Source organism: Danio aesculapii, chromosome 11, assembly GCF_903798145.1.
Source record: "Danio aesculapii chromosome 11, fDanAes4.1, whole genome shotgun sequence".
NCBI lineage: Eukaryota > Metazoa > Chordata > Actinopteri > Cypriniformes > Danionidae > Danio > Danio aesculapii.
Genome location: NC_079445.1, coordinates 1171600 through 1187409, shown reverse-complemented (window position 1 = coordinate 1187409; position 15810 = coordinate 1171600). Strand labels below are relative to the sequence as shown.

The window sequence follows — 15810 nt, the reverse complement described above, 5'->3', positions numbered from 1 at the left end:
TAAACATCGTACATTATGATTACTTGTGGACTTAATGAAGGCTGTACTAATGTTAGCATGTTAAACTGAGGTTGTGAGGATGTTCTCTGTTGGCTGAGGGGCTGGTTTTCCTTCTGCTGACAGCAGTGAGAGCACTGGGGGAGCTGTGGAAGCTGCTTTCCTATTGGCTGATTTCTCATATTATTTTCATAAGAATGTTAATGGCAGCTTTGTGTTGGAGATTCACCTGAGCTCCACACCAGAAACCTGATACTGACATCCCAGCCGGAGAGACACAGAGAGAGGATGGACACGCACACACACACGCACACACACACACACATGCTCAAACACACAGACACACACACAAACACACACACATTTCTGAATGCATGAATGAAATAGGCTGTTTTCCATCAAGGCAACCCGGGCTGCTGAAATATAATTGGCTAGACTGACATTGGGCGGGTTGAAGAGACCAAAACAAAGACAGCCGTTCCGGCATGTAACGCACATATTCAAAGCAGAATATCTGACTTCAGCATTGTTTCTCAGATAAAGAAGAATGTTCACTGAGCATGTTTCTGAATATCTGCATACATATTATGGTGTTTTTATGCTTTAGAAGAGTCAAAAACTCACCTTTAAAGGATAAAACGAAAATGTACTATCCTTTTACTTGTTCCAAACCTTTATAAGTTTCTTTTATGGTTGAACACAAACAAAGATAGTTTGAAAAATGGTGAAAACCTGTAACCATTGACTTTTATAATATTTGTTTTTTTCTACTATTGAAGTCAATGGTTACAGGTTTTCATCATTCTTCAGATTATCTGCTTTTGAACTCATAAAGGTGTAAAACCACTCGAGAGTGAGTAAATGGAGAGTGAATGTACATTTTTGGCTTAACTGTCTCTGACATTATTTTATATTCACTGAGTGTCTTATTACTTTTTTAAAGCACTTAGTATACAGTAGATTAATGTTAATGCAAGAATTATTTTGTCTATTCAGTTGTTTGGGATCATCTTTCTGCTAGTACATTTAATAATAAACCATTTTCAAAAGTTTTATTAAAGACCCTCAAACTACACATCATTTACTCTTTCAAATATAATTTTTTATTTTTATTTTGAATAGGTTCATTCCTAAAAAAAATAATTATTTAAATCAGGGGTGTCAAACTGTTAGTGGGGGGCCGCAGCACCGAACAGTTGAGTTCCAACCCAACTCCAACATACCTACCTGTAGGTTTCAAACAAGCCTAAACGACTCAGGTCTGTTTAATAAGGCTTAAAACTAAACTGTGCAGGAACTGAGTTTGACACCTGTGATTTAAATAATTGTATTATTTTAATTGAAACATACATATAATAGTTTTATTGAACATAGCTTCAATTATCTACTGTATGTCAGGAATTATAGTGAAATATGTTGTACTTTTGCTCATATCTCAAATATTTTTATCCCTGAATTTTGTGAAAACTCGATAAATTGAGTGTTTAAAACTGTTGCCTTAAAATGATTAAGTACAGTAAAAAAATATATGCGCTTAAGTAAAAAGATTAAGTTATACCAACTTACAATGTGTTTATTCACTTAAGTCAATTAATTGCTAAATAAGGTTATAGATTTAATATATATTTATTTATAACTGTTATAAGTACGAAACAAAAAGGCAATACAGTCTGTGATAATTGTTAAACAATGATAACCATTAAATGAAATAATGAAAGAGAACAAATTAAACATCTAAACATGCACCAGATATAATGAATAATATACACCTAAATAAGCTAAGCTAAATCTTCTGTCCTTACCCAGAATGTGAAATCTTGTGTCCTTGGTTTAGTGTCTACAATCATACTGTTGGGCTTATTTATAATGGACTTTGACACCAGTGAAACTAATCAGTGACTTTAATTCGTGTAATGACATGTTTTCTGAGCGTGTAGCCCAGTGTTTACAGGTTGCATGCATTCAGCTGGAGTGCTACTGTATATCCGGACCCAAAATCAATTCAATCTGAAACACTGTGCCTGGTTGAGAAGAGATGTAGTCCCCCAGTTTGTGTTCATTTAAAGCGTACCGAGCCAGAAAATTAATTTAGCGTCCAGCTATTATTTGTTTATAAAGGGCTGCAGTGGACGATGCCTTAGCCTGAAGGGCAGGACGGTCATTTGGAGCATTTCAAGAAAGATCCACAACCTGAGCATAACAAACACACAACAGCGTAAATAAAATGCTGCTTATGTTTTTCTGTTTTGTGTTTAATAGTTTAGTTTGGTGGCCAGTAGCCATGTAATAAACAGGATAATGTACATCCAGTTGGTTGTTATCACAGAATAAACCCTTCAGTCTGCTAATAAACCTGAACAGTCGGTGCACGTACAGTACATTATATACATTTATACACTCACGGCCACTTTATTAGGTACACCTTACTAGTCCCGGCTTGGACCCCTTTTGCCTTCAGAACTGCCTTAATTCTTGGTGTCACAGATTCAGCAAGGTACTGGAAATATTCCTCAGAGATTTTGCTCCATATTGACATGATAGCATCACGCAGTCGCTGCAGATTTGTCAGCTGCACATCAATTATGCCAATCTCCCGTTCCACCACATCCCAAAGGTGCTCTATTGGATTGAGCTCTGGTGACTGTGGAGGCCATTTAAGTACAGTGAACTCATTGTCATGTTCAAGAAACCAGTCTGAGATGATTGGTGCTTTATGACATGGTGCGTTATCCTGCTGGAAATAGCCATCAGAAGATGGAGACACTGTGGTCATAAAGGGATGGACATGGTCAGCAACAATACTCAGGAGGATGTGGCGTTGACACCATGCTCAATTGGTACTAATGGACCCAAACTGTGCCAAGAAAATCTCCCCCACACCATTACACCGGCAGGATGGATCCATGTTTTCATATTGTTGACGTCAATTTCTGAGCCGAGCATCCGAATGTGGCAGCAGAAATGGAGACTCATCAGACCAGGCAACGTTTCTCCAATCTTCTATTGTCCAGTTTTGGTGAGCCTGTGTGAGTTGTAGCCTCAGTTTCCTGTTCTTAGCTGACAGGAGCGGCACCCGGTGTGGTCTTCTGCTGCTGTAGCCCATCCGCCTCAAGGTTGGACGTGTTGTGTGTTCAGAGATGCTCTTCTGCAGACCTCGGTTGTAACGAGTGCTTATTTGAGTTACTGTTGCCTTTCTATCAGCTGGAACCAGTCTGGCCATTCTCCTCTGACCTCTGGCATCAACAAGGCATTTGCGCCCACAGAACTGCCGCTCACTGGATATTTCCTCTTTGTCGGACCATTCTCTGTAAACCCTAGAGATGGTTGTGCGTGAAAATCCCAGTAGATCTGCAGTTTCTGAAATACTCAGACCAGCCCGTCTGGCACCAACAACCATGCCACCATCAAAGTCACTTAAATTAGATTAGATTAGATTAGATTAGATTCAATTTATTGTCATCACACATGTACAAGTACAAGGCAACGAAATGCAGGTAAATGGAACCCCCCGACCGTGCACAGACATCACAACTCCAGGGAAGACAGGTCACGGGAGGTGGAACAGGAAATAAAATACAGTCAGGAAAAAGAGGCAAAAAAAAAGTCCCTCTCACCTTGCTCTTAAGTTAGAGCACCGTGAGATCAGGGATAAGAAAAAGCCCCAGCAATCTAGCACAAAAACACACCGACAAGACATAACATTGCCACAGGGGATGGGAACAGGGGGTGTGGAAATAGTCCGGTAAGGGCGGGCAGCCATCAGGTCCTGCAGCCATGGAGGCGCTGGTCGCAGACCCGCCCACCCTCTCCAGTGGGTGAAAGCATACGAAGGCGTTGGATTTGGGCCAGGAAGTGTCGTGCTGTGTATCTGTGTGTGTGTGTGTGTGCGTAAGCCTGTATAGTCCAACAGGTGTCCTTGACGGGGAGCAGGAATTTCAGAGCGTCTCCTTATCTTGCTATCCGGGAGAAGTTGTTTTCCTCCAGCCGAGGCCGTCTGGCAGGAGAAAAGAAAACACAGGGAAGCCGAAAGAGTAGAAAGATACTTCAACTTTAGGTCAATACCTGCCAATTTCCCAGATATTTAATGTCCATCACTCGTCTCCAGATCTGGCCAAATTTTGTTGCAAAGCTGCTAACTTCACCCCGATGTTTTCCAGTTTGCGATCTAATATTGCAGTCTGATTATTAGCAAGCCTGCCCATCAGCGCTTCAATCAAGCCGGCCAGCCTGGTGGGGTTTTGAGCAGCACTGACCGCTTTCATCATTCGTCGATACGCCAGGGCCCCACATAAGCCCATCAGCAGAAACCCTGTTATCAAAGTTCCGAATAGGTAAATGTCTTCAATATCCTCCAGAGACAGAGCAGCCAGGCACAGGACGCGCCACTTCTCCCACCCGTCCATCACGTATCCAGCTGCAAACGTCCCCGCAGGACAGGTGGGCTCTCCCGAGCCCAAACTTCTCGTCGAGAAGATGGTGTCAATCGCATTCAGAGACCAGTTGATCAAATCCATAATTCCTTATTTGTTTGGATAGCAGGGCACGGAGAGTCTCAGAGATAGAATAAGACAAAGACAAGAGGAGCTAGCAAGGAGAGATATGGGACGGAGAGGGAAAAAGTGCGACCGCCTTCGCCGAGAGCCAAAGAAGAGTCCCCTTTCTTCTCCTATTTCTTCTCTAAATCCCCTTTCTTCTCCATTCTGATGCTAGCGTTGAACTGCAGCAGATCGTCTTGACCATGTCTACATGCCTAAATGCACTGAGTTGCTGCCGTGTGATTGGCTGATTACAAATTTGCGTTAACCAGCAGTTGGACAGATGTACCTAATAAAGTGGCCGTTGAGTGTGTATGGTTATATAAATGTTTCATTGTCATTTTAAAAGTAGTATCAGTGGGTTGTACAGAATGTTCTGTGAATGTTCTGAAATAAGTTAGCTTCATCTGAAATGTTCCAGAATGGTTCTGCTTGTGCTTCCACTTTGAGGACATTATTAACGGACAGAGAACAGTGTGTAAACGTCACGCTAGTGTTCCTGCAAGTGTGTTTTGCCGTCCAGATGTGTTGCGATGCTAATGCGATGTCCATGTGCTGCAGCTCTCCATCCGCAGAGCCCAGTCGATACCCACAATGCTTTATGTGTAGGGTTTCCATGGTGATCTATTTTTAACTCCGGTGAAAGCAGCGAGCATTCAAATATGCAATATTGTTGGCCCTCTCGCGCTCTCTTTCTCTCTTTTAAAAGGGTAAACTCTGAATATCATATCAGCTGCATAAGCACATGCAAATGTTTCTAGTGAAAGTGCAAATGTATAAGGATTCCAGCACACTGCTGTATAAATGAGATGAGATGAGATGAGCTGGCGTTCACACAAAGTGCACAAACGCCCATGTTTAAGCTCTATAATGGTCTCCTATATGACGAACGTGTGCGTGTCCTGGTTTTACACCCTAATTAATATGATATTCAGCGTTGTGATGAGTCCCAGAGCGCTCAGATTCACGCTTGTTCAGTGAGTAATGAGGTCAGCTCCGCTTCTCTGCTGATTCCATCACAAACACTGCAAAACTCCTGATAAACCACGGCAAAAACAGCAGCTTATTTTAGTCTCCTGTACTGTAGTCATGATGTGATGAGAAACTCTTCATTTCTGTTTCAGCTGACCCTTTTCCACTCCTTTGGGTTAAAAAAAAAAGCACATTTTAGCATATTTCTGAAAAGTTATTATGGGAATAACGTACTTCTGTAGGGCATGGTGGCTCAGTGGTTAGCACTGTGGCCTCACAGCAGGAAGGTCACTGGTTCGAGTCCCGGCTGGGTGTGTTGGCCTTTTTTTATAATTATTTTTTAGGGGTGTTCACCTTGATTTTGACAGGACAGTAGAGAGAACCGACTGGAAAGTGTGGGGAGCAGAGAGAGGGGAAGGATCGGCATAGGACTTCGAGGCGGGAATCAAACCCAGGTTACTGCGTTAACCAGTTGGCCTTTCTGTGTGGAGTTTGTATGTTCTCCCCGGGTTGGTGTGGGTTTCCTCCGGGTGCTCCGGTTTCCCCGACACTCCGAACACATGCGCTATAGGGGAACTGATGAACTAAGTTGGCCGTAATGTATGAGTGTGTGTGTGAATGAATATGTATGGGTGTTTCCCAGTACTGGGTTGCAGCTGGAAGGGCATCCGCTGCGTAGAACATATGCTAGAATAGTTGACGGTTCATTCCGCTGTTGTAACCCCTTATGAATAAAGGGACTAAGCCGAAGGAAAGTGAATGAGTGAATAATCCATTAGCAGATGTTGAACTTACTTAATAAATGCTGTACAAGATTGTTCAGAGTTAATTGATGTTAGTATATACATTAACTAATGGACTATTATTTTAACCAAGTATGTGATTTGTGGACATCTGCTGTATATGTCCTTTTATAAATGATTCTATTGGGTTTGGAATTAGATTGAATGATCTGACAGGGAATTATAACAATCAAAATATAAACAAAAGACACTTATTTGTAGCTTTGAAGCAATTTCTGTATGTCATTTATTCATAGTATTAGTCTTGGAAGTTTGGCGGCACGGTGGCTCAGTGGTTAGCACTGTCGCCTCACAGCGAGAAGGTCACTGGTTTGAGTCCCAGCTGGGTCAGTTGGCATTTCTGTGTGGAGTTTGCATGTTCTCCCCATGTTGGCGTGAGTTTCCTCCAGGTGCTTCAGTTTCCCCCACAGTCCAAACACATGCACTATAGGGGAATTGATGAACTAAATATGCATATGTAAAAAAACATACCAATTCAAGTAACATTTCTCTATTGGAGATGTCAGTGTGGTTAAAAACACATAGTATTTACTATTAATTACTATAGTATATTTTCATGTGGGTGTCTGACAGCTGAAAATAGATCTGGTAGCAGATATCGCAGCCTCTCTTACTTTTTACTTTGCACTTTTTTTGTTAACATTTATTATTATTTATTTAGACCAGGGGTCACCAATCTCGGTCCTGGAGCACCGGTGTCCCTGCAGGGTTTAGCTCCAACTTGCCTCAACACACCTGCCTGGATGTTTCAAGTATACCTAGTAAGACCTTGATTAACTTGTTCAGGTGTGTTTGATTAGGGTTGAAGCTAAAATCTGCAGGACACCGGCCCTCCAGGAGCAAGTTTGGTGACCCCTGATTTAGGATATGCATTTTCATTCTGACTCCAATGCCTCATTAATAAACTGTTAAAATGACTATAATTTAATGAAATATTCTTAATATTATTAGTGATGATATTATATTGTCATTCTGGTATTATATAATGAGTGGCATATGATAGTCTTTAAATGACAATAATATCGTTTATCGCATGTATTTGGTATGTTATAAATGTATGCTATATATGTATTTTGGTGCTATAAATCGTAAAACAAAAAATAGGTATTATGACAGGGCTACTATATTATCAGTGTTTATTTAGTATCTTTGATATGCTGTGGTTTTATCACTTGTTTGAATTATTAAATATGTTTTGTCTCTGCAAATACAGATTGTTTTTATGTTAAAGCATGCTACACTGTAAAAAAAATCTTACTGCCTTAAATTTAGTTAAATCTAATGAAATTTTCTGGTCATCTCAACTTTCATTAGTCAAAATATATTAAGTTAAACCTTGTAGAATTAAAATATAGCTTATTAAAATAAGTTAAAGTAACATAAAAACTTGAACTTTGAACTGTGTTTCTCTGTTTTTTCTCACATCTTAGATTAATACGGTCAATAAAATAACATCGTTTTATTGCATTTATTAACATGAAGCTATAAATGCAGAGGTTGTTCGCCACACACAACTGACAGACTTTTATATTGACGCAGCCAGTCTAATAACAGGAAGGCACGAGCACCTTATGGATCTGCTTTTGTGTGGCTTATGCAGGATTTATTTTCTTTTCACTGTGGTTTTTATGTTTGAGTCGTTTGCTGACACCTGCTAATGGCTGTGCTTATGATGCGGAGTCTGAACCGCAGGAAACCTTGCCTTATTTATATCTCCCCATGCCGTCTTCCTGTTCCTTTTAATAAAGCTTTAATGCGCTGGTCACGTGAGGACAGGCGTGATGCTGTGTGCTGAACTCTGCAGCGATCACAGGAGCTCACAGCCCACGCCTGCTGCTGCTGCTGCTGCTGCTGATGATGATGATGCTGCTGCGCTCAGAGATCCTCTACACACACACACACACACACACACACATTTATATACACGCACACACATACACAATTAGCATTCTGTGTGTTTGGTTATTTTTAGCTCACTGTGCTATTTGCAACCTGTGCGGTCTTTCTCTGCGCCAGGAAAGGTTTGGTGGCCTTGTGTCACACTGAGCTTTCTCTTCTCATTTCTTTCTTCTTCTTCTTTTTCTTTTTCGTTTCCTTTTTCTTCTCTTTTCACCACGTCTTGTCTCTTCTCTTCTCATCTTATCTCATCTTGTCTCACCTCTTCTCATCTCATCTCAGCTCATCATTGACATAATAATACTGACACATGAAGAGAGGGCCGGACATAGAGTAGCTCCTCCCCATTTAAAAAAAACGACCAATAGCGTTTGGCTTTTCTCACAGCTACCAGTGTTTGAGCTCAAGCGCATCAAATGAAATGCAAATGTGAAGCGACTGGAAGGGGGCGGGGCATGTCAGACACTTGAGAGCATTTGATTGGTCAGAAGATCTGATGAGAAACTGAAGTATGAGGTGACGTCAAAAAAATCATTGATCCATTTAGGTGGAAGTGACAAATTGCAAAGATTTGGATGTTTATATCAGATTTATATTTTCTGAATATGCATTTTGTCACTGTTTTAGAGCACACTAGATTATAGATATCCTTAAGTTAAATTAGATGTCCTTGAATTAAAATTTCAGGGCAACTCTCAAATGTAGTACCTACTCGAGTAGTGCTGCATTTTCATATGCAGCTAAGGGCTCATTCATGGCGTTCACAGTAGAGCCGTAATGGCTGCCAGTACTGCGGTCAGAGACAGCACAGCTGCTGAGAGACTGAGAATCAGAGCTGCACATCTGGATCCTCAAATCCTGCTTATAAGGGAGTCTGTCCTCATCACGTTTGTCCACAGTCCAGATCTGTGTGTGTGCTGGTGAACATGGCTCTGCCGCTGGTCAATGGACAGTTCTACCAGTTTCACAACAGATGGTTTTCAATACTGCTGTTGATCACAAGATTATTTAAAAGAACCCACAGTCATCCCTCTGGATCAGATTAATTGATGAATCAAAGTTTTATACTGGATGACTTTCTAATATCATACAGCCTCTGTAGTGTATCTTTACTTAATGAGGTGAAGAAGAATGTGTAATGCACTTTTTAGTGAGACATGTCATACTCTGTGTTTATTAACGTGTTTAGATATCCAATTACAATAAATTCATACATTTAATCCAGAGTTTTCTTTTAAAAGCATCCTGCTGGTCGGCTCCAGTGGTGTAGTGGTTAGTGCGTCGACACATACACTCTGGTGTTCACGGCGACCTGAGTTTGATTCCTGCCTCGTGGTCCTATGCCAAGTGGTGCAGAGCTCCAGCAAGGGGGAGTTTGAGCTCCAGCTCCTCCTTCCTTGTACTTCTTCTACGAGTGATGTCACTGGGGGTTGGGGTTAGGGGTGGGGTGGGTGTACGAATTAAAACAGCTTATAGGAGGAGGAGCAAGAGCTCAAGCTCCCCCTCGCTGTAGCTCAAGTGGCTCTGCAGTGAGCAGTGTCTCTCCTATGCTGATCCTTCCACTCGCTCTGCTCCCCACACTTTCCTGTCAATACTCTCTACTGTCCTATCAATTAAAGGTGAAAACCCTAAAAAAATAATTATAAAAAATAACATCCTGCCGTTATCAGCATGCAATAAATCTTGGGACAATCGAGGCTGCGAAGGATCCATCGGTTGTGTCCTTCATTACCTGGAAAACGAAGGACGCATTTTAAGGCTGCATTTGAAGGAGCCTTTGGATTTCTTTAAAATGAGACAGCCTTTGTCACGCCACTATGACGCAGCGCACTTCGAATGCATCCTTCGGAGGATGCAGCCTTTGAAATGAGACACAGCTAGTGTGTGCTTCATGCTTCTGTCAGTCTATGTCGCTCCTGTTGCCGTTCATCTAAAACTCCACATCTATAATCCTGTTAGTCTATGCTGACATTATCTTCAGCAGCTCAAACACTCTAATGGCTAATGGACAGACGGCTGCTTCTCACTCAGGGCTGCTGTTTATGCTAATGAGATGGAGAGATGGGCACTAGTGGGCGGGGCTTTCCCCCTCTGATGACACGTACAAAGGGAGAATGCCAATCAAAGTGTTTCTGCAGACTGTTTTGATCAAGTCTGATTAGAACAAGCTCAATTAATTCATGTTCACTATTAGAGGCTGGAGATATTCACACACTGCTGACACACAACTGTGTTTAAACCTCTTATAAAAGTGATTTTTTGCATAATAGGTGCCCTTTAAGACTATCATACTGATACTAAGTTCATTTTGATTTCACAGGGGCATTATTTCCTTTTCTTTTCTTCATTGTCAGTGTAGTAGTGAGTTGTGCAGTGTGTGCATCTGTCTGCGCAGCTCCTCAGGCTGTATGTAAGTGTGCAGGAGTGAGTAACTGTGCTGTGAGTCAGCTGGTAATTGGAGACTGCAGTGACACCAGGCCCAATCTCACTCGCAGAGACCGACTGCTCATTCTGCATTCGTGGGCACGCGATGTAAAGCCTTTTTCTGCTGCAGTGAAGAGAAGTGAATGTCAGATTGCAGAGACTGTAGAGGAGCAGCAGGAGAGAAGAGCTTTCAGGCTTCACACCGATCAGCGGTCAGTTCAATGCTGAACCTGCTGTCTGTCTGATCTGCGGTGTTTCTGTAACCCTTGTAGAAGCTAATCAAATCTAATTTCTTTTATTGTCACGTCATTAACAGCGCAGGCTCCAAATAAAATACAATGACATGTTTTTAAACGGGATCTATAATGCAAAAATCACTTTCATAAGGGGTTTAAACACATTTGTAAGTCAGCAGTGTGTGAATATATCCAACTTCTAATGATAAACATGAATCATTTGTATTGTTTATAATCAGACTTGATAAAAACAGTCAGTTTCAGAGAGTTAGAGACTATTATCTGTGTGCTATTTTCAGCTGAAACTTCACACACACACACTCTAGAGCAGTGTTTCCCAACCCTGTTCCTGAAGGCACACCAACAGTCCACATTTTCAACCTCTCCCTAATCAAACACACCTGAATCATCTTATCATAACATCAGAAGAGACTCCAACACCTGAAATGAATGGGTCGGATAATGGAGACATCCAAAATATGTACTGTTGGTGTGCCTCCAGGAACAGGGTTGGGAAACACTGCTCTAGAGATATCAGAGACTTCTTTCACATTTTGTAAAAAGCGGCCTAGTGGGTCTCCTTTAAGGCAAGATGCAAAATACAGTGCAAAATATTACAATGAGAAATGTTTAAAACAATATACATTTAAATACAGTCAATAAATAAACAATAATATGCTAAATACATGCGAAACACACCCATATAGATGCAAATAGACAAGTAGTGTGCACGATAAAAGATTTAACATAATACACATTCAACAAATGTAGAGACAGCATATACAGATCATTTAACTGTTGATGAATGGTCGATGTGGCGGCACGGTGGCTCAGTGGTTAGCACTGTCTCAGCAAGAAGGTCGCTGGTTCGAGTCCCGGCTGGGTCAGTTGGCATTTCTGTGTAGAGTTTACAACCACCTCAAAGTTCCTGAAAGCAAAGAAGGCCAAGGTGCTCCAGGATTGGCCAGCCCAGTCACCAGACATGAACATTATTTAGCATGTCTGGGGTAAGATGAAGGAGGAGGTATTGAAGATGAACATAAAGACTCTTGATGAACTCTGGGAGTCCTGCAAGAAGGCTTTCTTTGCCATTCCAGATGACTTTATTAATCAGTGATTTGAGTCATGTCAGAGATGTATGGATGCAGTCCTCCAAGCTCATGATGGAGTCAGACACAATATTCATTCTGTTTCCACTGCAGCATGAGCACATATTCTATACTGGACATTATTGAAGGTTCAGTGAGCAGACTTTAGTCTAAGCTGAGTCAGACCTTACTGTCCTAATGAAATCATTCATAATCAAGACATGATCATATTTTATTTTAGTAAAATAACCATCATCTAGAGGCCTTTGCATTTCATATAAGCCACTTCTGATACCAAATGATCAACTAGAAGTCAAGCTATTATTTGTTGTTCCTAAAACTTGGTTAATAGTGAGGACAATTTTATTTTTGCCACACTACATCTTTAATTGATTAGATAAATGATCATCAGTACTGAAAAATCCCTTTGGTCCATTTTTACTGCAGTTTTGAGCAGCAGGAGTTAACCAGCCAATCCCGACTAAACACAGAGTCAGCAATGGCACCTGGTCGCCATGGTTACAGATGACCATTTGACCTCATCCACATCTCTGAACCCCTGAACCTATTAAACTGAGTGTGTGTGTGTGTGAAGCAGTATATCTGAGCTGATCCCTGCAGTTGTAACATCAGTCATTGTGTTGTTTTTCCACAGGTTTGGCAGGGTTGGCCACAGATCTGGACAAAAGAAAAGACGTCTTCGGGCAAAATCTTATACCTCCAAAGAAGCCAAAAACTTTTTTACAGTTAGTATGGGAAGCATTACAAGACGTGACCCTCATCATCCTGGAAATTGCAGCCCTGATCTCTCTGGGTCTGTCCTTCTACCAGCCGCCTGGAGAGGGCAACAGCGACGGTGAGTACTTTCCTTCATTCATTCATTCATTCATTCATTCATTCATTCATTCATTCATTCATTCATTCATTCATTCATTCATTCATTCATTCACTCGTGTGTTTGTTGTTGTTCAGTTGTTTGTTCGTTCATTCATTCACTTGTTTTTTGTTCATTCATTCATTCATTCATTCATTCATTCACTCGTTTGTTTATGTTCACTTGTTTGTTCGTTCATTCATTTATTCATCACTTGTTTGTTTGTATCTAATTCATTCATTTATTCATTCATTCAATCACTTGTTTTTCGTTCATTAATTCATTAATTAATTCATTCATTTACTCGTGTTTGTTGTTGTTCAGTTGTTTGTTTGTTCATTCATTCATTCACTTGTTTTTGTTAATTAATTAATTAATTAATTTATTCATTCATTCATTCATTCATTCACTTGTTTGTTTGTTCATTTATTCATTACTTGTTTGTTTGTGTCAAATTCATTCATTTCATTCATTCACTCACTTGTTTTTTATTCAGTTGGTCATTCTTAAGCCTATTTGTTTTTTAATTCATTCATTCATTCATTTGTTCATTTATTTGTTCATTCATTATTGCATTAATTTATTCATCCATTCACTCACTCATTGTTCATTCACTTGTTTGTTGTTTTTTATACATTCATTCATTAATTTATTCACTCACTCACACATTGTAGATTCGTTTGTTCATTTTTTGTTCAGTTGTTTATTACATTCACTCTATTCATTCACTCACTCACTCACACGCTCATTGTTCATTCACTCGTTTGTTTTTTTCATTCATTCATTCATTCATTCATTCACTCACACTAGTTTTTTTGGTTTGTGTGTTTATTGTGCACTCATGTTCCTAATTTATTCATTCATTCACTCACTTAATTATTCGTTTATTCACTCATTCCTTTTTTCGATTGATTTTTCATTTGTTAGTTTGTATTTTTGTTCATTTTTTGCACTGTAAAAAATTGTAGGTTCCATACAATTTCTTCATGTTTTCCCAACACAAATCGATTACGTTACCCTTATCAGTTTTATAAATTTAAGTGGATTGAACATAAAACAATTAAGTTGTCCCAAAAAAACTTAAGAATTGTGTCGATTCAATTCATTTTAAATATGTAGTTCATTTTTGAGCTTGTGTACTCATTAATCAATTTGTTTTTTTATTAATTAATTAATTCATTCAATTTTTTCATTCATTCATTCACTCATTTGGATAATTAATAGGTTTTTTTCATTGTTTCATTATTTGATAGATTCACTCATTCATTTAATTATTTGATTGTTCATTTAGTATTTTATTCATTCACTAATTCACTCATTTGTTTTTTTGTTCATTCATTTGTTCATAGTTTTCTTACTCAAATCATTCATTAATGCATTCATTCTTTCATGCATTCTTTTACTCCTTTCAGTAATTTGTTATTTCATTCATTCATTCATTCATTCATTCATTCATTCATTCATTCATTCATTCATTCATTCATTCATTCATTCATTCATTCATTCATTCGTTCATTTGTTCGTTCAATCAATTATCAGTCAATCAGTTAATTATTCATTTGTTCATTCATTGATTCATCTATCATCTATGTTCTCAGGTAAATCAATTTGACTAAAACAAAAATGTGAAGCTTATAAGGCCAAATGTTTCGTCTTTTTCATTGTTAAATCATTCATTTGCTTAAATCTGGAGAGACGTGCATTTACTTTTATCTGTTCACTGGGCTTCATTTCAGAAGCATGTTCACTCTGATGGCTTCTTATGCTGCATAAATACATAATAAACACTGTTATGTAGTCACAGATGTCCTAAATACCTACCAGGCACATCTTACGTTGCAGTAAATACAAACCAAACTGATTCTAGTTTTTAAAATACTCGTAAAGTGTTTCTCAGATCTTCAGGTGAGTTTAATAGATGTCAATTTCTCAACTTTCTTCCTTCTGGACACAAAGACTGCTATCTTATTCTGGCCAACAACTCAGAAAAGAGCGCTCAAGCATCATATAAAGCAACCAATCACAGTTAGTTAGTATTGACATTCTGTTTAAGAGCAGGGTCGTTTGAAGAAGAACATACCATAATAATAGAGCAGCTAATTAACACTGCGTCATTTCTAATCACTTCACTTTCACGCAGAGCTCTTTTTGTCTGGTGTTTTGAACAGTACAGTTGAAGACGATAATCGCCCTCCATTTTAATTCTTTTTTACATATTTTCCAAGGGATGTTAAACAGAGCGAGGACATTTTTCAGAGTATTTGCTGTTATATTTTTCCTCTGGTGAAAGTCTGGAGTAATTATTTTAAAAACGGCCTCCTTAAGATTTTTGTTTGGTTTTCGATTGTCTACAGAGCAAATCAGTGTTGTTATTATAATTATATTATTACATTGTTATTGCGATTATTAGTTCATGTACGAGTTTCCTTATTTTGTCATTCAAACCCTCGCAGGAATACGATATTTTGGAAGAAAATAATAAAATAATTAAAATAATTAAAAATAATTATGAAAAACACCTTGAGCGGCAGAAAAACACTATAACAATTAGATCAATAAATGTATAAAGATATTGTGATTCTTGAATATCAAAGTATAAATATATAAAATATGTAAAACGATTGAAATCACAGAGAAGATGTAAAAAAATGGACGACAGAATAAAACCTTATAGTGCATTATTGTATAGACTTGTTATAATAGTTGGAGTATGTACTTGTATGTAGTTGTATCAGAGAGAGAGAGTGTGGGTGTATGTGTGTGTGCGTGCGTATGTGTGTGCTTGTATGTACACTACCTGGCAAAAGTCTTGACGATCCCGGTTGTAAGAGCAACCGATAATAACTTCTTGTTGATCATTTGGAAAAGTGGCAGAAGGTGGATTTTTCCCATGAATCATCTGTTGATCTGCATCCTAATCATTACAAATACTGCAGAAGACCTACTGGAACCCACATGGAGCCAAGATTCTCACTGAAATCAGTC

General features: G+C 39.2%; 1 protein-coding gene across 13 annotated transcripts in view; it reads left to right on the top strand.

Annotated features, from left to right (window-relative positions):
• atp2b2 (ATPase plasma membrane Ca2+ transporting 2) overlaps positions 1-15810 on the top strand; it is a 159917-nt gene that overhangs the window by 60477 nt on the left and 83630 nt on the right. For all 13 annotated transcript variants that reach the window (XM_056468477.1, XM_056468478.1, XM_056468479.1 and 10 more), the window contains one exon: positions 12607-12807. In XM_056468477.1, the coding sequence (XP_056324452.1) occupies positions 12607-12807 (201 nt within the window). The remainder of the gene's footprint in view (positions 1-12606; positions 12808-15810) is intronic.